Genomic DNA, 21,289 nt, shown 5'->3' on the forward strand with positions numbered 1-21,289 from the left:
GTTAACTTCACTGTCGCCATAAGGCCTCAACGTGACTGGCGACACCGAGTGGCCGGCGCCCACTTGTCCAACTCTCATCCACGGCCCCCTTTCCGGTTCGCTGAGTTGGGACGGAGTGAGGGTCCCGACTACAGCGGTCTGGCGACCTTACCCCACCCCCGCCCCCCCAACCCTCTCTGCCGTTCCCCAACCCCCACCACCGCCGCTCTTCGAGTTTCCATTGACCCGGTTGTGCAAGGGGAAGGTCAGGTAGAGGCCAGGTCTTTGCGGAGAAAAGGCTTTGTCCCACGGGGCCAGGCAAGGACCAGGGGGGTGAAGCTCAGATGTGTGTATCTGAGGGCTTCGGCGGGGGGGCTGTTTATGAGGAAGTAAGAAGCAAGAAGGGAAGGGTAGGATTGATGGAAAGTAGCCTTATGGAGAAAGAAGGCAATGGCACCCCACTCCAGTACTCTTGCCTGGAAAATCCCATGGACGGAGGAGTCCATGGGGTCGCTAAGAGTCGGACAGGACTGAGCGACTTCACTTTCACTTTTTTTTTCACTTTCACTTTTTACTTTCATGCATTGGAGAAGGAAATGGCAACCGGCTCCAGTGCTCTTGCCTGGAGAATCCCAGGGACGGGGGAGCCTGGTGGGCGGCTGTCTATGGGGTCGCACAGAGTCGGACATGACTGAAGCGACTTAGCAGCAGCAGCAGCCATAGCCTTATGGAGAGCTCCGCCCTGGGGCAGTGGCGGCACTTCCTGCCTCTTTCAGGTCCATGTGCAGGCTGGGAGTAGGACACGGTGGGTCTTTGGCCCTCGATGACTAACGTTCACAATCCTTCATTCTTGTCTTTCATGTGCCCACGTGATTCTTGGCCAGAGGGAATGTCAGCAAGCTGTTTCCCTGTTCAGTTGGTTGGTTGTGTTTGACTCTTTGCGACCCCATGAACTGCAGCACGCCCGGCTTTCCTGTGCTTCACCATACCCGGAGCTTGCTCAAACTCATGTCTATCGAGTCAGTGATGCCATCCAACCATCTCATTCTCTGTCATCCCCGTCTCCTCCTGCCCTCAGTCTTTCCCAACATCAGGGTCTTTAACCAGTAAGTCAGCTCTTCACATCAGGTGGCCAAAGTACTGGAACTTCAGCTTAGTCCTTCCAGTGAATATTCAGGACTGACTTCCTTTAGAATTGACTGGTTTGATCTTGCAGTCCAAGGGACACTCCAAAGCCTTCTCCAACACCACAGTTCAAAATCATCAATTCTTCGACCCTCAGCCTTCTTTATGGTCCAACTCTCACTTCCATACTTGACTACTAGAAAAACCATAGCTTTGACTAGATGCCCCTTTGTTGGCAAAGTAATGGCTCTGCTTTTTAATATACTATCTAGGTTGGTCATAGCATTTCTTTCTAAGGAGCAAACATCTTTTAATTTCATGGCTGCAGTCACCATCTGCAGTAGTTTTAGAGTCCAAGAAAATAAAGTTTGTCATTGTTTCCATTGTTTCCCCATCTATTTGCCATGAAGTAATGGGACCAGATGTCATCATCTTCATTTTTTGCATGTTGAATTTTAAGCCAGCTTTTTCACTCTCCCACTTTCATCAAGAGGCTCTTTAGCTCCTCTTTGCTTTCTGCCATAAGGGTGGAGTCATCTGCATATCTGAGGTTATTGATATTTCTCCCGGCAATCTTGATTCCAGCTTGTGCTTTATCCAGGCTGGCATTTCTCATGATATACTCTGCATATAAGTTAAATAAACAGGGTGACACTATACAGCCTTGACATACTCCTTTCTCAATATGGAACCAGTCTGTTGTTTCATGTCCGATTTTAATTGTTGTTTCTTGACCTGCACACAGGTTTCTCAGGAGGCAGGTTAAGGTGGTCTGGTATTCCCCTCTCTTTAAGAATTTTCCAGTTTGTTGTGATCCACAGTCACCCCTGCAAACAGGCGTGGTTTTCTCTGTATCATTTCCTACCTCATGGGCCTTGTAACTTACAGGGGGTGGTTTTAGTCCATGCCTGTCTTTGGGTCATTCCTCAGTCTTGAGGGATGGAGGCAACCTGCTTTAGCTGCCTCCTGTTGCTAAGGGGTGTAGGCCTAGCAAGGACTTGGGGAATAAAACAGTTTGACGATGGAGGTATACACACTCTCGGGTATGCAAACTGGATGGTTGGAGGGACTGCTATCTACCGGCTCAGGGCTGACACAGGGGTTGACAAAGAGGAATAATCTGGTTGCCTGTGGCCTTAGGGAGACAAACTTGACATGAAAAGAATTACAGGCCCAAACAGAGGAATCAATAGTGCTGTAACTAAAGTACCAGCAGATAAAGCCAATTTTACTCAAACTCACAGGAAGGTCCTTTATAGAACCACGTGCCTCCAGGACAGAATCAGCAGGGCCGTGTCCCCAGCTGCCCCGCTGGTGTAGTTCCTGTCGCGGCCACCCACTGGGTGGTGTCCACGCGCAGCAGCAGGTGTGGCAGCCACACAGACACCTTGTTCTGCCAGGAGAGAACTGAGGGCTGCTCTATTCATCACCACGCTGTCTACACAGCTCTCCACGGTCTGTAGTCTAACCAGAGGCTGGTGTTTCAGCCAGTTCCTCCACTGAGGGGGGTAGATCTCCAATAGGCACCCCCTTCCCATGGTGAGCTCGTCCTGGGCTAAGCTGGCACCCGTGATCATCAACCCTGAGGCCTGCTCTGCCAGGGTCCAGCCCCGGTGGATCCAGGGTAATTCAAAGAGTGGACGGAGTCAGTGTCTAGGAAGGAACTTATAGATATAAAGAGAGATTAGGAGAGGACAGTAGGAAAATTAGTGGAGAAAAGAGGCTGATATTCCTTGGTTTACACAGAAAGCTAATAAAGTCTCAAGACAAGACATTTGTACCGTCTACGTTAGTTAGGCCACAGGCGCCCGCTTGAATAGCGGAGGGTGCCCCACCTTGGGCTCCCTCTCGCGTGGGTCTTAGAAGCCCGGGCAAGTAAGTAGACACGGAGAGCCTCTGCATTCCAAGGGATCAGCAGAAAAAGAGAGGGGGAGAGGGAGAAAGAGAGAGAGTCGACATGGGGGGAGCCAGATTTCTGAGAAACTGGTCCGAGAAACTGGTCCGTCCTTTATTTTCCAGGAAAGCTTTTTATACTTTTGGTTGTACATAGAGATCAATGGATAATACAAAGTCATACAGGGTCGGCAGCCCTGACCCTTATCGAGACCAGGCTTTCTCTCTGCATACCTAGTTGTATACACAGGTCTTAGGTGATTTACATCATCTTTTGGCCAAGAGGCCTATTAGCATTTTAATGGCCCTTTTCTGATAAGGGTCCATCAACCAGAAAACTTATTTGCCCTAAAAGTGTTGTTCTTACTAAAGTCTGGTGCCACTCTCAGAAAGCACTAATTAAGGTTACATTCTTACATAGCAAGGACACAACAATTTATAACAAGGAAAGAGGAGTACAGTGATTTATAACAAAGAGAAAATTCATTAACTCAAAAGTCTAGTACATCAAAACTACTATATTCTTTTTCTACATCCCAATTACATTGATTAATATCCTCCAGGTGCCTAAAAGATAAAGGATATGGAGGCCTGGCGACAGTCATTAACTCAACAATGAAAACCTACACCGATAGAATTTTTAGCTCTTTAAAAAGGGGCTCTATATCTTTAAGATGCTTTAAGCTTTGTGCCTCTTGCGGTTGAGGGGCTGTAAACAATCACATGGGTAGTTGTAAAAATCTAGGTAAGCCCGTCAGGCAAGTTAGAGAGCCATCAAAGGGGTTTGATCTGAGACACTCCTTTTATATGCAGAAGACTGTTAACTGGAGCTCTAAGTTAACTTTTTCCAGAGAAAGGTGGTAGGGGATAGCCCCTGTTAATGTCAGAAATATAGGTGAAAGGCATAATGCAGCAAGGCAGGCAGACTCTGGTTTTGGGGGCAGATGCACGAGCAGATCCAGTGAGGCTCCCTTAAGGCCCGACTCGCCTTTGCCTGGCCCCTTAACCTCATGACCTTTGCCACGGGCGGGACTCCTCCTGCTGGCTCCCAGCACTGCTCCCTTTTTATCTGCTCTCCTGGGTGAAAAATAACTTGTCTCGGGATGACATGTTACAACCCTTGTGAGTTGGGCGCCACCTTCTGCTCACTGTCACTCATGCCAGTAGATGGAGACCAAATTCAGTTCAGAAGCAAAGGGAAACTTTATTCTGTAATGGTGAAGAGTGAGCAGTGTAAGCATGTACCAGAGAGCACAGGCTCGGCCCTGAAAGGCTGTAGGTGACTCTGCTTTACAGGCAGCTCCCAGAGGGAGGGTTGGAGTTGTGGGTCAGGCTGGTCGAGGTGTCAGGCACAGTGACTTTACACTGGGAATTCTTTAAGTAATTCCTGTCTGGGGACCTGTTACACTTATTTTACTTGAACCCATGCTTCATACTCGATGGGCTCTTGGTAGCCAGCATGTTCTAAGGCTGCCCAGACAAGTTAGGAGCACCCTGGAAGGCTTGTCCATCTTTGGTTTGGGTCAGTTCCTTTGCTGACTCATTTTGGATCCCCCTCTGTGGAATAGATAACAAGCTGTAAAGTTAGTTTGCGGCTGGCACCCAATTGCTAGGGTGTCCTGGGTTGCGGATAATGGCAGGTCCGAGCTCTGTAGGGAGGCATTTAAGTACATAGTTAAGGCACCTGTCTAGTGGTGTGAGGGCTTTCCTAGTGGCTCTGGTGCAGAATCTGCCTGACAATGAGGGAAACATGGGTTCAATCACTGGTCTGGGAGGATCCCACTTGTCAGGGAGAAAGTAAGCCCACGTGTCCGAACTACTGAGCCTGCCTGCCTAGAGCTCGTGCTTTGCAGTAAGTCAAGCCACCGCAGTGAGAAGCCTGTGCACAAGGAAGAGTGGCCCTGCTTGCCACTAGAGAAAGCCCACCTGCAATGAAGACCCAGTGCTGCCAAAAATAAACACGCAAAAATCTGTAAAGACGAGAACTGTATAGCTGCATGTAATGGGGAAGTCAAATTAACACAGGAATTTTGTTCAGAAGTGATGTTGGGGTAGCCTTTAGAGGAAGGTCAAGGTTACATTACTCAGTCCTCTTTTGATTATTAGTGGGGGAGCCCGACCCCAAGATGGGCGTGGGAAGACAGACCCTACACCGCTCTTCACCGCCTGCTGCTATAGTGGCTTTCGACAGTAGATTCAGAGTATTTGTGTCCCACTCTTGGTGGGTGACAACCACCAGCAGGGAGAGGGGAGAAAAAGGTCTGTCCGAATTCTTTTTAAGACCACGGGGATAGCTTACAGATGAGTTATCTGTGTCTGAACATACACAACCATCCATGTGTTTATTTTATAGCTTAAGACCCAATGATGGAAGAGGATCTGATAGATATTATATTTACAGAAGAAATGATTCCTTGGAGGTAGCACACACGTTTCACAAACAGATAGGAGAGCACTGCAAGGTGACGCACCCGACAAGCAGGAGCCTGCCTGCTGCTCTTCCCAGTAACGTCCAGTGACTCCTGGCCATACCTCTGGAGACCTGCAGGCTGGGGCCTGTGTCCCGACCCTGGAGGCTGTCACTGCTCAGAGACCAGGCGGCTGGCTGTAGTCTGGACCACCCTCGTGGTGACCCTTCCTGACGGGCCTCGCGGGATGGGGTCCTCCTTGGAGCTGGCAAGCAGGTCCGACAAGTCTCCCTGGGAAGCCCATCCAGGCCCAGCCCTGGGGCTCCCAGGCCATCTCCAAACTCAGAGTCCAGTGATGCTCCCTGCTCCAACCCTGGGCAGGGAGATGGGGCTGGTGGCCAGGCTACCTGGCCAGCTCACCTGTTCGCTGGCATGGAGGTGCCAGCATGACAGTCACACCCAGGATGCGTTACAAGCACTTTAAATTCAGAGATCAGCCTTAACACCTATGTTTTAGAAATACATGTCTTTTTCATCCCTAAAATTATCAAAAGTTTATATTAAAAATATAAAAATCCTCATACAAAGTTTGTGTCTACACACGTTGGCCCATTAGCCTCTTTGCAAGGTGTTTTCAACAGCAGCCGCTCCCGGGCCCTGAGTGCTGAGCCGTGCCCGCCGGGAACCCAACCCAGCAGCGGTGTTTGGTGCCTGCCGCGGAGCGAGTCCCGGTGCTGGGGCTCTGGCTCTCAGGACGGCTGGCCCCGGCAGTGGCGGCCCCTCCTCGCCCAGTGTCCCAACCAGAGCCGTGGGGTGTGGCCCTAGGCCAGCGGCCCATCCGCGTGCCCAGGCCCTCCCCCGAGCAGGTGCAGACTATCGTCGTCGTCCTCGGACGCATCTGCCTCCGCCTCGCTGCCCGGTGGCTCTGAGGGCCGCTTCAGGCCCCGCTGCTTCGAGATGGCCAACGCGTACTGCAGGTTGTAGCGGTTCCAGTCACAGCTGTGAGGACACATGGGACTCGTGTCAGTGAGATGGACGCGGGGGCCCTTTGAGTCCAGGTCTGACAACACGGGGAGCGACCCTGGCTGGACCAGCTGGCGACAGTGAAAGCTCCCCCACTCCCGCCCCCAGGAAGGCGTCACATACAGTTTGGAGACGTCGTCCAAGTGGCGCTGGATGCCCCTCTGAAGGAACTGGGCCACCGGCAGCAGCGCCCCCGCTCTGCAAAGAGACGCTCCTCAGCGTGGGCTGCCGCCTGAGGCCCCCGGGACCCGCTCCACGCGTCCCCGGGGGAAGGCTGCCGCCCCATCCCAACCAGCGGCCCCAGTGGTGGGAGTCCACGGTGAGTGCGCAGGGTCTACCTGGACTTCAGCTTCTGTCCGTGCACCATGAGCAGTTTCTGAGTCCATATGAGGTAGAATTCTAAATGGCGAGATACCTCAAAGGATGAAGCTAAAAATTCCAGCACCTTCTCCACATACAAGTCGGGCAGGGAGGAGCTTATGACCTCGACTGTGAGGGAAGGACAGCCACACTCAGCCCACAAAGACCCCATCAGGAGAGATGCGCTCACAGCTTGTGGCCTCTGCACGTGCAGAACCGGCCAGCATGTGTGAACACAGGTCCCCGGCCCCACCCCGCTCCTCTGGCCCAGGCTCACTCTCGTCCCAGGGCACCGCCTCCAGAGTCTCCTGCAGCAGCTTCCTCTCGTTGAGCCGGAAGGCTAGGAGGATGGCCCTGGTGAAGTCCCGCTGGCGCAGCGCCGCCCGGATCCGCACGGGGGTGACGCTGGTGTCTAGCTCGAACGGGTCAAAGAGCATCTGGGCATCCAAGGAGTAAATGAGGAGCCCCTCAGTGGTGGTGGCCGCCCAGCAGCGCCCTGCAACAAAAAGACTTGAGAAAGGCTTCCTGAACGTTTATTTCCACTTTCCCCGTTTTTTTGAAGCACAGGTCCTGAAAACATCTGGGACCCCGAGTGAAAGTGTGGAGGGAGCCTGGGGATGCTGACCCCTCAGGAAGGGGTGCCTGGGCCTCTGTTATGGCCCCTGTGAACCCCAGCCACTGAGACCCTGACCTGTCCCTGCCAGACACTCCAGGGGTTGGGGCGGGCGGGGAATGAGGCCCAAGGACGACACCACTGTGGGGGGGTGGGGGAGCCACCTGCCTCCGTTCCCCCACGCCAGGCACGTCTGCAGCCACATCTGCCCTCCAGCAAGGACACAGATGACATCTGACCCCAGGGGGACTGCAGCGCCCAGAGCTGGCCCCGGGAGCAGGGTGACAGGCCCAGAAGCCCATCGGGACCAAGCCCACCTCTCCCACCCTGATGACCTGAAGCCCAGGGCTCACCGGTAGGGGAGAAGCGGAGCGAAGTCACCCTGATCTCAGGTTTGAAGTGCCGGGAGCTCATGTCACCTGGGAACAGAGATCCCCCTACTCAGAGGGCTGCACACACCTCAGCAACCCCCACAAAGGGAGGTCCACGCTGCAGGGCCTAAGGTACTGCTTCACGGGTGCTGGCAGCCTCCACAGGCAAGCCCTCAGTGTAGACACTCCCGTGGGCTAGGGCCCAGCCTAGAGCAGCCCCCCTGCTCCTAAGAAAAGCCCTGCCCAGCCCAGGGCTGCCAGGCAGGGGGTTTCAGGCCCTGCACTCCTGACACAAGGCTTTTTCTCTGGCCACATGGGGGCAGGTACTAGGAGCAAGGCACAGGGCTGGGCACCAGCCAGACGTCCAGCTGCTCACAGGGGGGCCCACCCAGGCCAGGTTCCTGGACATCAATCGCTATAGCCTCGACAAGGGAGCAAAGTGGCTATTACCCAGGAAAGTGGCCGGGGAGCAGGATGGCCCGCCATGGCCTGGCTGCAGGACACGAGAGAACCCCCTGCTCACCTTTCTTCACGCCCGGCAATGGTATGGTGACCCCGCCCTCCTCCGCAGCATCTTGGTCAATGAGTGCCAGGTTGCCGAACTCTGTCATTTTCCTTCGGTTCAAAAATTCCTGAAGGGCGAAACCCAGCCATCTCATGGTGGGAGGTGGGAAGGTGCCCTCATCTGCCCCACCTCCCCCTGCATCACCAACATGGGGCCCAGTCCTGCCTGGAACCCACACGGGACACAGGGAGCCCGAGACAAGACAGCCCGGGGCCCACAGTCAGGCCTGAAGAGGGCGGGTTCTTGTAACTCAACGTCTGAACAGAGGGTGCACGAGAGCCTGCAAGGGAGATGCACATGGGGAGCCTCTGCTGCCACTTGCCTCAGCCTGTCCTGGGGACATGATGAAGATACCCCAGCCCCAACACCTCGGAGGGGTGGGCTGCGGCCGCACAGAGAAGCCCCTCACCCGGCACGAGGGCCAGGACAGGTGAATCCAGGCGAGCACACCTGTCTGGAGGGTCCCCAGGTTGCCTGTGGGGCTAGGGTGTGAGGAGGCCTCCAGGTGAGGCCAGACAGCTCTGGGGACCACGGAGCCCTGCAGCGCCCCTGGAGCTCACACACCTCCATGGCGTCCAATGACAGGTTGCAGGAGATCTCGAACTTCTTCCTGAGAATCTGCTCCCTGACGTGATAGATGCACACAAACTTGGACCTCCCTCCTGCCAGGATGCTCTGGCCATCCGCAGAGTAGCACAGAGTGGTGAAGGCCCTGGGCAGAGGGCATGCAGGCTTAGTCACCATCCAGAGGGCAAAGGGCATGCGCCCCCGCCCCCTCCAGGGCTCCAGCCCAAACCCTGCAGCCCCGTCACCCAGCTCCCTGCGGGCAGCACGACCCCTGGAAGAGGTCAAGGACCGCAGCACTGCGTCAGGGTGCTTCCAACTGAAGTCAGCACGGAGACGGGTCAGCCCACCCACCACCCCCACAGCGGCCACGGACAGGACTAGAGCTCAGGCCTGTACTGCCCTGGCTGGCTCCCAGGACTTGAGACTGCAACCTGGGGTTTGGCAAAGGATTCTTAGATATGACACAAACAGCTCAAGTGACCAAAAAGAACCAAGTGGGGCTTTGTCACAATTAAAATCGTTTGTGCTTCACATTAACATCCTTGAGAGAAAGTGGAGACGAGCGACTGGGGGAGGGGTGTCTGCAGACTGTATATTTGATGAGGCCTCATATCTCGAGTCTGCAGAGAGCCCTTGCAACTCGGCACCACAGACACACACCCATTAACACAGCCCACACATGATGGCCTGTCAGCTGATGAGCAGATGCCCGGGAACACCAGTGCACGGGGGACGCCAAGCCCCAGGCATGGCTACACCGCCCCGCCCCCCCCGACAGCGCAGCTGTGACTGGAAACCAGAGTAAAGAGCACTGCTCATGACGTGGGGAGACTAGAAGCCGCTGCCCTGGATGGGCGTAAATGGTGCAGGCTCTGAAAAATGGCCTGCGGGGCAGTAGACTGCCAGGGATGTGCCCTGGACCTGATAAGAGGACCCACAAACACTCATCCTCAGGGTGTAAGAACATGGACACCTGTTAACCCACATGGACCCCAGGACAACCCGCGCCCTCTGGGGTCCCAGTCACAGAGCCCCCAGGCTTCAGGACACACCCCGCTGGGCACTCACTTCCCCTTGGCTGAGTGCTTGGCGGTGATCTTGTCCAGCTCCTTCCGGCCCGTCTTGAGGTCGTGCCTGCCCTCGATGGAGCCTGTCTGCACCGCATTCTCGGGGTCCCAGAAGGTGATCTGTGAGTTCAGTGTGGCCACAGCCAGCTCAGCACCATCAGGGCGAAAGGTCACGGCCAGAGCTAAGAAGAGACATGTAATCAGGGCCGGGGAAAACCCTAGGCTCCAGCCATTGGGCCACTCTGCCCTGCCCTCATCCTGGCACCCTGAGGGTCTGGGGGCCGCAGGACCCACACAAGCATGACTGAGCTGGGCAGCCTGGTGAGAGAGTCTGGACAGGAGGTGCCACGTGGAGGCCATGAGCAGGCTAGAGACAGACTAGCTGGAGGCAGGGTCAGTACAGGGGCCCCGAGAAGATGCAGGGCCCAACAGCTAAAAGCCTGAATCAGACCCGTGTGGGGTAGCAGATAGCCTAGACCACCACAGAGAATGAGAGCCCCGGGGCCAACGACTGGGTTCTGTGAAGCCTGGGCATGGGCAGGCGGCTGGGTAGGGCCTCGCTCCCAGGAATGGGAGGGAAGCCAGCTGCAGCAGGGCCCTCACTCGCTCGCTCTGCTGGGGAGCCTGATGCCAAGCCACACGACTGGGCTGCCAACTCCAACAGCCCACGAAACTCTGGGGCCACCAGTTCTGACAGCCCATGCGCTCGGGACCCTGGGTTTATCCAAGCACGTGACTAAGACAGGGCCTTTCCCCTGGGTGCCACTCACCATCAGAAGTGAGGGCCAGCGTCTCTGTGGTCCTCCAGCTGTCCGCCATGTCCCACAGACGCACCGTCCTGTCCCAGGAGGCGCTGGCCAGGACCGACTTCATGGGGTTAAAACACAGTCCGCTGATGGGCCCCTCGTGGCCGGACAAAACCTGTGGCCATTCAGAAGAGAGCTCTGAGGACCTGAGACCCTCAGGGGCCCTCCACCCCGGGGCTGAACTCGCCTGCTGGATGCTAGTGTGCAGAGGCCACGGGCCCTGGGCTGGGGGTGAAGGAACCCCACCTTGGTTGGGCCAGGGAGTGCAGCCTGCCAGGAAATGTATGTAAACGGTGCCACCTCTGCTGGATGTGACCCCATCCCCTACTCTTTTCGCGTCAGCTAGGCCCCCTCCCCCCACCCTGGCTCCTCCCTGACTTGTGGCCCTTACATCAAGCAGCCGGCCCGTCTGCATGGACCAGATGAAGACCTCGAAAGAGTCCTGTGCTCCAGCAGAGACGATCTCCCCGCTCGAGTCCACAGCCACGCAGGAGAACTGGGTGGGGCGTGGGGATGTGAAGGTGCGGAAGTTCCGGTATCTGTGGGCGGACGGCCCAGTTGGGACAGTTCTGGGGCCACATGCCCTCAGTCCTGTCTTCTTGACAAGCCCGACCCCTTGACCTTGCTCTCACAGCCCAGAGCTCAGGGGGAGCCTGAAGAGCCAAGGTCCCCGCAGGAAGTCACCTGTGAAGATCAAAGGCGCGCACAGTCCCGTCCATGGAGGAGGTCACGATGACGTAGCCAGTGGTGGTGAAGGTCACGCCGGTGACCCCACTTGAGTGCTCCGTGAAAGTGACAAAGCAGAAGCCGCTGAGGGTGTTCCACACCTTGACCTGAGCGGGGAGGCCACGGCTCAGGACAGCCCACGTGGGTGCCCTGGTGAGTGAGGACTAGGGGCTGCGGGGGGCCTCCCGCGTCAGAGCAGCTGCCAGCAGCACGGACCCGAGCCATGTACGGAAAATCAAGTCAGGAAGGCAAACACGGTACAAGGCTCTTCATTCCGACACCAGCGAGCCTGTGAACAGCTTCTTAGGAGCCCAGGGGTGGTCCTTGCTATCGGGGCCAGACCACCAGTGCGGCACCCCCCAGCCCGTCAGCAGAACAGAGACAGGAGGGGGCCCCCCCCGACGGAACGCAGCCAGCCCACCTTGCCGTCGTCCCCGCCGGTCACGATGTGCTGCCCGTCAGGAGAGTAGGCCAGGGACACCATGCTGTTGAAGTGGCCCTGCTGCTTGAGCACGTAGGACTCGCTCTGCCACTCCCACACCAGCAGCTGGCCCAGGCCTGCGGGGCACACAGGACCGCGTGTGACCCCCGCTTCCCGTCCGGGCCTGAACACGGGGACCCAGAGCGGAGATGCCAGCCTCCCACATCGCCCCCAGAGGCCGAGGCCACAGGCTAAGCGTTTCAGGCGGCAATGGGACTCAGACTCGGAGGAGCCTTTGTTCTCAAGGTTTCATCAGCTGCTTCTTCACAGTGAGCCAGCGGCCTGCCAGCCTGGCCCTGGAGCCTCGGGAGTGAGGTGGGGCAGGGTAGGCTTCCCGGGGAGGAGCTCCACTCGGGTCACCTCACAAACCCAGGCACCAACCTGAGCACCCAAAGGCGATCCAGTCCCCAGAGCTGTTGATGGCGACGGACGCAACCCTCTGATCTGAGATGCTGGGGAGACACACGGGACCCGGTCAGCACAGCAAGGCCTCCATCCCCACCCCAGGGTGGCCGCACGAGCCAGGACGGGGCCAGGTCTCCTGGCTGGCGGCACCCACCTCCTCCCCACCCGGATACTGTGTTTACTTCACTCAGAACAACAGAAAATCCAGAGCTTCTGCACCCCATGTTCAAAAACTTGGAGCTTTGTGGCTTTGTGAAACCAACACTTTGGTTTCCTCCACACTCCAAAGAGGAGGGAAAATGAAAACGGAAGATAAGAACGACATGACCCACATACACCTCCCCGTGACTGGGGGTGGGAGTGGCACGTCTGAAATGGAGGGTGGCACAGCACCCCAAGCCCCTCAACCCAGGACAGAGATGGGGATGGGTATTCGGGAAGCCAACCATGTAGCTGGTCAGGCCTCCGGATCCCTCCATGGCCCTCAGTCCTGGCAGGCATGGTGTGGCTTCCACCCACCCTGCCTGGCTGGCGGACGGAGAGCTCACATGTACACATGACCACACACACAGGTACATGACTGTACGCACACATGTGTACACAACAGCACACACAGGTACACGACTGCACACACAGGTACATGACCGCACACACACAGGTACACGACCGCACACACACAGGTACGCGACCGCACACACACACAGGTACCTGACCACATACACAGGTACATGACCGCACACACAGGTGTACACAACTGCCCACACACAGCAGAGGTGCTGACCTCAGCGAGTGGATAAGGTTGAACTCTGGGAGCTCATGAAGGTGGAAGATTCCAGAAGCAAAACCAGTGACCAAGAGGTGGACCTTCTTGTGATATGCAGCAGCCGTCAGATTGTTAAAATCTCCTTCTTTGTTGAAAAAGTACCTAAACAGACAGGGACACAAGAACTGTGGGAGAGGGACCAGAGAGCCTGGCTGGTCCCACACCCTCACCCCAGCCTCCGCCCCGGCCCCCGGGGCAGGCGGGGGACAGCAGGTTGGTGCTGCCCTGCAGTGCCCCCGGTCCTTAACCCCCGCCCCAGTGCAGGATGGGCACCTACTTGGCCAGCCGTGAGTACTTCACTTTCCCCTGCTGTTCCTCGGCAGCCGGCGTGGCCTTCCCGCGGATGGTTGTCTCCCTCTCTGCCCCTTCCTCCTCCTCCTCCTCCTCCTCCTCCCTCCGCAGCAGGTCTGCCTTCCAGCCTGTGGGGGCCTTCAGCCTCAGGCCCTCAGGAAGGGTGTCGCACTGCCACACGCACAGGGCGCCGTCCTGGCTGAGCGTGTACAGCTGCAGAGGAAGACGTGTGAGCCCGGGTGGGTTCCCCAACCCCCAGCCCACACCCACCCAGGCTGCGGGGACGAGAACGTGGGCTGGTGCGGCCGAAGTCTGCCTGGCCCCCACGGCCCCCGCGTCCCCAGGGGAGGGGCTGCGACGGGGACGTACGTCCAGGCTGCTGGCCTCGAAGAAGCAGGCCACGATGGCATCCTTGTGTCCCCCCAGCGCGTAGTAGATGAGGTTGTCCCAGCGCTCGGCCCCAAATACCCACGTGGACATGTCTCTGCTCCCGACTGCAAAGCACCTGGGGACAGGGGGCCACAGCTCGGCCTGGGTTCGCGAGCATCCACCTCCCAGCGTTCTGGGGCACAGGGGCGACGCCCGAGGTCGGCTCAGGTCTGCGTCCGCCCTGGGCGGGAGCTGGGTCCACCTGCACTTCTCCCAGGCCCAGGAGTCTCACTGCACATGTGTCGCTGCCCCTCGTTGCAAAACAGTCTCTCCCCTTGGCCCACGGGGGCCCAAGGGCCGACCACTGAGCCCAACGGAGGGCTGCCTGGGGGACCCTGTGCCTCCCCTCTCCCTGACCCCAGTTGGAGCCAACTGTGCTCTCGGCAGGAGGAAAGCCAGATGTGGGCCCAGGCCCTGCAGAAGGGCATGACTTCTTGGCTGTGGCAGCCCACAGACCACCAGCATCTCCCATGGACACAGTGAGCCTGGGGCTGTTCCTGCACTGCGGCCCAGAGAACGTGGGAAGAGTTGGCCTGGCCTAGAAAGTGGCAGCCACCTCCAGCCGCGCCCCCCGTTCCCTCCCCTCACCCCCTGAACGCAGGGCAGCAGACACAGCCCCAGGACGCCTTTGGGACAGTTGCCCAGAGCACTGCCTGGGCAGCCAGACTGGGAGACGCTGCCAGCACTCCCGCCGCCCACGGCTGCCATGAAGGCTGGACCGCAGCGCTCCGGCTTGGGCTGTCCTCACCCTGGGCCATGCTTCGCTCTGCTCTCCAGTGACCAGGGTCAGCAGACCTGACTCGGACTCAAGAGCCAGGCCTGCGTCCAACCCACACGAGAGGCTTGTGACAGGCCATTTGAAAAAGAGCCGGGGACGTGACAAGTCACCCCACGTGATCAGACACATCACAGGTGCCCCTTCAGGCCCCTCCTATGTCTAGCGCCCCTGCCTCACCGGGAGTCGTCCGTCCAGTCAATGCATGTGGTCTCGTCATATGGCCCAAAATAGGTTTTGTCCAGGACGAATGCGTTGAATTCCCGCTTCCTCCCAGGGGCATGGTACATCTGAGCAATGTTGCCTTTGGTGACGACGAATTTCCTGCCGTAGAAACAGTGTCGTCAACATCCGACACCAGGGCAGGTCCTGAGCCCAAGGACAGCTTCCCACAGGAGGCAAACCTGGGTGGGGCTCTAAGCCTCACCCTGCCTCTCATGGGCCCCAAGTCCCCTCTCCTCTGGGTGGACGGTCGGGGAAGAAGTGGACGGACTCTAGGTCACACCACACTTTTGCCCTGGAGCAGACACCCCTTCAGGCCCTCCCACCAGCCTGGGAGGTGGTCGCCAAGGTCAGGGCAAACTCAGACAGCCCCGGCCCAGGACGCCCTCTACTGTGTTTCAGAGTGTGACACAGAGCTGGGGCTCACAGCTGACCACTGGAGTGCCTCCTCCCCAACACGGCCAGGCTGGCTCAAGTGTGAGCAACCCAAGATCGAGCCCCCTTTCCTGCAGTCCAAGAACAGGCCAGGTCTGGCCCCATCGTCCTCATGGTGGACGTTGGGGCCAGGGGCCCGTGCCACCCAACATCATGGCTCCCTCATGGCTCAAGGGCCATCTGTGGCTCGGATCGTGGGCCATCTGAGCCCACCACGTGAGTACTGCAGCTCCACGGCTCCCACCCCATCCGCAGACGCGTACCTGCCATCAGGGGAGAAGGAGACGCTGTGCACAGCACCCTTGAAGTGGAAGCGGTGCAGCACAGACCTGCAGACCAGGCTGACCAGCAGCGCATCGCCCCCTGTGGGGAGGGAGCAGACTGAGGGCCAGGCTGACCAGCAGCACATCACCCCCTGTGGGGAGGGAGCTGACTGAGGGCCAGACTGGCCAGCAGCGCACCAGCCCCTGTGGGAAGAGGGAGCAGACTGAGGGCCAGGCTGCCCAGCAGCGCACCGACCCCTGTGGGAAGGGAGAGCAGACTGAGGCCCTGCACACAGCGTGCACACACTAGGCCTTGAAGGTGGGCCCTGGGCCCTGTACTATGGGCAGCACACTGCCAAGGAGGATGCCTCACATGCCCACCCGAGGCCCACCCAGGCCCAGATACAGAAGCAGCCGAGGCAGTGGAGGGACTGTGCGGGCCTTGACCCCCAAGGGTCTCAGTGTTGGCCTCTAGTCATCTGGACATCACCACACCTGCCCCCCAGTCGAGGCGGTTACCTTCGTCAACAATGATGGCCAGGCGGCCGTCCGGGGACAGCCCCACACACTTGATGTTGTAGCGAGTGGCCAGGGGCAGGGTGTTGGACTTGTTGCTGGGAGACAAAAACCAAAGCTGAGCCACTACACTCGCGTCATTGGGCGGGGGGCGGGGGCAGGCCAGCCTGCACCAGCAACCCTCACCCCTGCACAAAACACATAAAAACCTTACAAATGGGTTTTGAACATGTCAGTTCTGCTTTTAGGGCCTCATACCAAGAGGATCTGCAAATATACAGTCAGGAAACCAGAAATGACCAAGCTGCCCAATAAGAGGGTAAACCCAGGGACAGCACACCCAGTAAGGCCTTCTGCAGGAATGAGAAAAATGTGGAGTAGTGGGAAACTAAGTAAAGACAAGTAGCCACTGGGTCACACTCTAATTCTGTCCTTTATCATATCACTTTCCATTGCTTCTTCAGCAGCCACGGGACCTCGACCTTGGAGTGCCCTTGCCACACATCACTTAAACAGTTGACACCAGCAATGACCTGCCAGGAACTGGCCCTGGGTGCACCCTGCACTTCAGGAAACAACTCACAAGCACGGCAGGTACTGTGGCCCCATCTTATAGATGAAAAAACTGAGGCCTGCAGAGATCCAAGCAGCCTCTACAACAGGAGGGTCTCACCCAGGTCACATGTCTGAGCCACGTGCGTGCTCAGTGGAGACAGTGAACCTGAGCATGCTGGCCAGGCAGCAGTCCAGGGCTGGTCCCATGCCCAGGCATCCTCTACCAGATATTTCAGCCAAGTGATACAACCTCAAGACACAGGGTCCAGTGGAGAGGTTAGAAGGGAGAAACCAGGACCCCTGCAGCCAGTCCCGCCGCTGACCCATTGGCACTAGGCCAATCTGCAGGCCCCTCTTGGGCTGTCTTCAGTAAAAGCTGTGCTTTAGACAGGTGAGGAAAAGCTGTTTTTACAAGGATCACTATTGCTAAGATCATTTTAGCATACTTACTTTTTCAAGTCGAACACAGTAACTCTGTTTCCCACAGGGCTGATAACTGAATTCCCATCGCAGGTAAAATTTAAGTTCCCACACCGATAGACTGTCCCCAGCAAATTTGAAAACTGAAAAGAAAACAAAACTGTCTCTACAATATAAAGAAAATACAACTCTTGGAAACGACGAAGCGAGGCTTCTGGTCAAGGAGATGGTGCAGACTCGCAGGCTCCCTGATTATTCCCAGGGTCCCTCGAGCCACACCCCTTCGCAGGCTCCCTGATTATTCCCAGGGTCCCTCGAGCCACCCCCCTCCTCCCAGGGCAGTTTCTGGGCACCTCTCAGTCCAGCCCTGAGCAAGACAGAATACATAAGCCCTGTCCCCAGGGGCTGTGAGCTTCCGCTGGGGGTAGACAAAGGGCAAGGTCAGCGCAGGGAAGCCTCCAGACAAGAGGCGTCTGCTGGAGCCAGAGGAGGACAGGACCCGTGCTGCAGGAAGAGAACTGCTGAGGGAACAGCCTTCCGACCGCAGGTGGGGCTCAAGGCTTCCTGAACAGGGTAACCTGCCGGCAGCCCATCCGTTCAATCATTCATTCAACCATCAACCACCTGCAGGTCCCACGACCTGCGTGTGGGCCACTGAGACAGGAAGGATCGCCAAGGAGCATCTGGAGCTGTGGGCGGCAGGGCCCTGGGAACCTCAGGAGGCTACGGGAGACTGGAGAGCCGGGGATGGACGGCACACCGAGAGAAGCTGGATAGGGGAGGTTGGGGTCACAGTGGGGGAGCATTCTGAGCTGGAAGACCAGAATGGGTACGGGCAGCCTGGGTGTGGGGTGGACCTGAGGAAGCTCCCGCTGAGGCTAGGGCCAGGCCAAGCCTGGGACGTGAGGAGCTGGGACCTGACAGAGAAAGGCTGGAAACGACGAACCTGCGGAGGAACAGCCTTCAGGGCAGTGGCAGCAGCAGGCAGGGCCGCGCAAACGCTCACGGCTCCAGACACACAGGTGGCCCCCTGTGCCAAGGGGACCGAGACGCGGGGACGATGCAGAAGCGCGTCCAGTGAGCTCGGCACCCGACTCCCGCCCTCTGCCCCCGCGTCCTCCGCACGTCGCGAGCTGCGGAGCCTGGGAACCAGGACTTCCGTCCGGGCTGGCCTCCGCTGCCCCGCTCGGATCTCGGCGTGACCCTTCCTTAGCGCTCCTACTCTTTTCCTTCGCGCGCGCCGCTCCGTCCCAGTCCGGGGCTCTGCGGCCCCGGGCCGGGCCTGTCTCAGGCTGCCGGGTGAGGAGCCGGTCGGTGGTGCCTGACCCAGTCAACCCAGGCTCGGCTCCCTGACCCCGAGGGAGCAGTCTAGAGGAGAGACTCCATCCGGACCCCGAGTTAAGAACCCCTCACCACCCCTGGCCCGCGCTCACCCTGTATGCGAACTTCATCCCGGCAGCCACACGCGTGTCGCTTGCAGTCTCTGCGCCCCGCCCCTCGGCTCGCAGCAAGCACTTCCGGGTTGGGAGCGCGGCCACGCGCCACAGCGCCCCCTGGAGGCCTGGAGGAGCGGCGCGGCCCAAGGCGGGGTCCTTGCCTGCCGACCCCGCCCCAAGGGTGGTTTCCCGGCTGCCGGTCCAGCCCCGGAGGCGAAGCCCCACCCAGCGGCCCCTCCCCCAAGCGCGGGTTCTTTGCAGCCAGCACGGTCCCAAGGCGCAGCCCCAGCCCCCTGCTCCGCACCCCGCAGGTCAGGCTCAGGTCCTCTTGGGCTTGGAGTGGCTTGCCCGGCTGCTTTGACGAAGCATTCCAGCACCATGGAGGGCGAGATCTGATCAGATCGTCCGATCCGATGCTTACTTGTTTAAAAGCTCTAGGTTAAGTGGGGGGGGGGGGGCCAAAACAGCAAGACTAAGTAAATGGAAAACCTTTTCCGAAGAAAAGAAATTGTATTAGTGAAGATACCAAATGTGACTGAGGCAGCTACCTTGTCAGACTGTTGTTCAGGGGCTAAGTGGTGTCCAACTGTCTGCAACACACTGGACTGTAGCCTGCTAGGCTCCTCTGTCCTCCACTACCTCCCAGAAATTGCTCAAATTCATGTCCATTGAGTCGGTGATGCTATCTAACCGTCTCTTCCTCCGCCACCCCTTCTCCTGCCCTCAACCTTTCCCAGCATCAGGGTCTTTTCCATGAGTCAGCTCTTCACAAAGTGAGGCCAAAACACTGGAGCTTCAGCTTCAGCATCAGTCCTTCCAATGAATATTCAGGGTTGATTCCCTTTAGGATTGACTGCATCGATCTCCTTGCAGTCTAAGATGTCAAACAGTAGGGGGGCAAATATGTCTACAAAAAACCTCAAAAACTCTAGACTCAGATGTCTTACTTCTAGTGTGCTATTGGGCAGTAAGGGGCTTCCCTGGTGGTTCAGCAGTCAAGAATCTACCCGCCACTGCAGGAGACACAGGCTCCATCCCTGAGTCAGGAAGATCTCCTGGAGGAAGAAACGGCAACCTACTCTAGAATTCCTCCCTGAAAAATCCCATGGACAGAGGGGCCCGTCAGGTTATACAGTCCACAGGGCTGCAAGGGTCAGAAACGACCTAGAAGCTAAACAACAAATGGGCAGTAAGTTGTGAAAAACAATCCCTAATGCTACCCCCAAAAGAATTAATGTTTAGTAGTCAGGAACAAGGATTAGGGAAAGAAAACAAGAATATGCCTTTTTTTACACACTCAATTTTCACACGCCACAGGATAGAATGAAGTCCAAAACAGTAGGTTTCTTCTTAAAATGTGTATTTTCACAATTATAATGCTTACATTTTAAACAGTCTTCATACAATGGCTTTAGTCTAACAATATATTACAGAATAATGTGAAAAATGACTTTCATAGTAAACTATGAAAATGGAGTTAATACCTGCAGTATCAAAGTCACCAACTTGTCACCTTTTCCAGCCGCAGAACGCCAGCAAACCATCTTGACCACACTCTCAGGTCTTACAGCCTGGTGCACAGGGTGAATACATTTAGAGAAAGGGGCATTTTCATGAAAAGTCAAATTTTAAAATCACATAGGATTTCTTTTAAAGATTACAGTTGACAATAAAACATTTAGATCAGGTTAGTTTGTTGTTTTATAAAAAGTAGTACAAGTTTTCATTTCCTATACACACCTGGAGTGTTAAACTTCATTTTGAAACTCAGTTTTATTTTAAACACTACTAGAATTGACTAGAAGCCTGTGTGTCTTTTCTCCACCAACTCTGGGATGCCCAGCCCCATCACCTAAGACCAGTATGGGAACCTGGCCCACGAGAGGCTGAGCTGATGATGGAGTTGCAGGTAGAAGTCATTTTCAGATTAAATACAAGAATTTCCACATTAAAACAAGAGTTATAATTTTTCCAGTCATAGGAGACCCTATGAAATTCACCAAAATTATAACTTATTTCCTTTTCCACTTGCTAGTATTTACATCTTCCACAGATATCTGTAAAATGGCTGCATACTGTTTCTCAGGATGCACATTTGATACCTGGCTTTACAATTGTTTAACAGCTGTTACATTTTTACCTACAAAACCAGCTTGTCTCAAACACATAAGCCTTATTTTAAACACAACAAAAATTCAGTTACAGCCTTTTAGACTAAAAAAAAAAAAAGTTTTAGGTGACACTCTTCATTTATGTTAAAAAAAAAATAACAACAGAGGTACCCATGTAACTTAGATTGCAAAGGATCTTCTTGGGTAATCAACAAGGAAAAAAATAAACCTGTGATTAAATTTCAGGTCATTCAGTTTTCAGAGATAAGAAACCACCATGAACACTTTGTACTTCCACTTCATTTTTTCCCTTCTGAATATGTATGTAATTAGAGAATTTCATAGTGGAATCAGAACCCAGTGCAAGTCAACTGGGTATCGGGAAGCACGGTCCCACATCCCCCTCCGGGAGGTCACACATGGAGGGTGCCGCCCTGGACTCTTGAGGCTCACCATGCAGATGGGTGAGAGGCTTTTCCAACACAATCAAGTCTCAAAGATCTCTTCATTCACTGGGCTTGGCGGATCTGTAGGGCAATCACCGATTTTTACAATAAAGCAAACTCATGTTAGAAACTGTTAACTACCATTAGATTCTGAGCTTCTAATCTGCTTAGTTTATTA

At 56.2% G+C, this 21,289-nt stretch overlaps 1 protein-coding gene across 3 annotated transcripts; it reads right to left on the bottom strand.

Moving 5' to 3' along the window:
* Positions 1-4,980: 4,980 nt before the first annotated feature.
* PWP2 (PWP2 small subunit processome component) lies at positions 4,981-18,633 on the bottom strand. 3 transcript variants are annotated; one of them, XM_040231920.1, is made up of 21 exons: positions 18,552-18,633; positions 17,149-17,261; positions 16,147-16,241; positions 15,628-15,727; positions 14,888-15,031; positions 13,873-14,008; positions 13,490-13,716; positions 13,171-13,314; positions 12,366-12,436; positions 11,925-12,061; positions 11,462-11,610; positions 11,169-11,316; positions 10,742-10,892; positions 9,973-10,153; positions 8,902-9,049; positions 8,296-8,404; positions 7,755-7,820; positions 7,066-7,284; positions 6,767-6,917; positions 6,552-6,626; positions 4,981-6,404 (listed from the first exon to the last, which is right to left on the bottom strand). In XM_040231920.1, exons 1-21 carry the CDS (start codon positions 18,567-18,569, stop codon positions 6,227-6,229), a joined length of 2,760 nt encoding a protein of 919 aa, XP_040087854.1. In that variant the 5' UTR covers positions 18,570-18,633; the 3' UTR covers positions 4,981-6,226. The 3 variants fall into 3 exon arrangements, with proteins under 3 accessions (XP_040087854.1, XP_040087851.1, XP_040087858.1); XM_040231917.1 differs by having other exon boundaries at positions 4,981-6,626; XM_040231924.1 differs by lacking the exons at positions 15,628-15,727; positions 17,149-17,261; positions 18,552-18,633 and having other exon boundaries at positions 4,981-6,626; positions 16,147-16,227.
* Positions 18,634-21,289: the final 2,656 nt, after the last annotated feature.

This window comes from Oryx dammah, unplaced genomic scaffold, assembly GCF_014754425.2.
Source record: "Oryx dammah isolate SB20612 unplaced genomic scaffold, SCBI_Odam_1.1 HiC_scaffold_2, whole genome shotgun sequence".
Classification (NCBI taxonomy): domain Eukaryota; kingdom Metazoa; phylum Chordata; class Mammalia; order Artiodactyla; family Bovidae; genus Oryx; species Oryx dammah.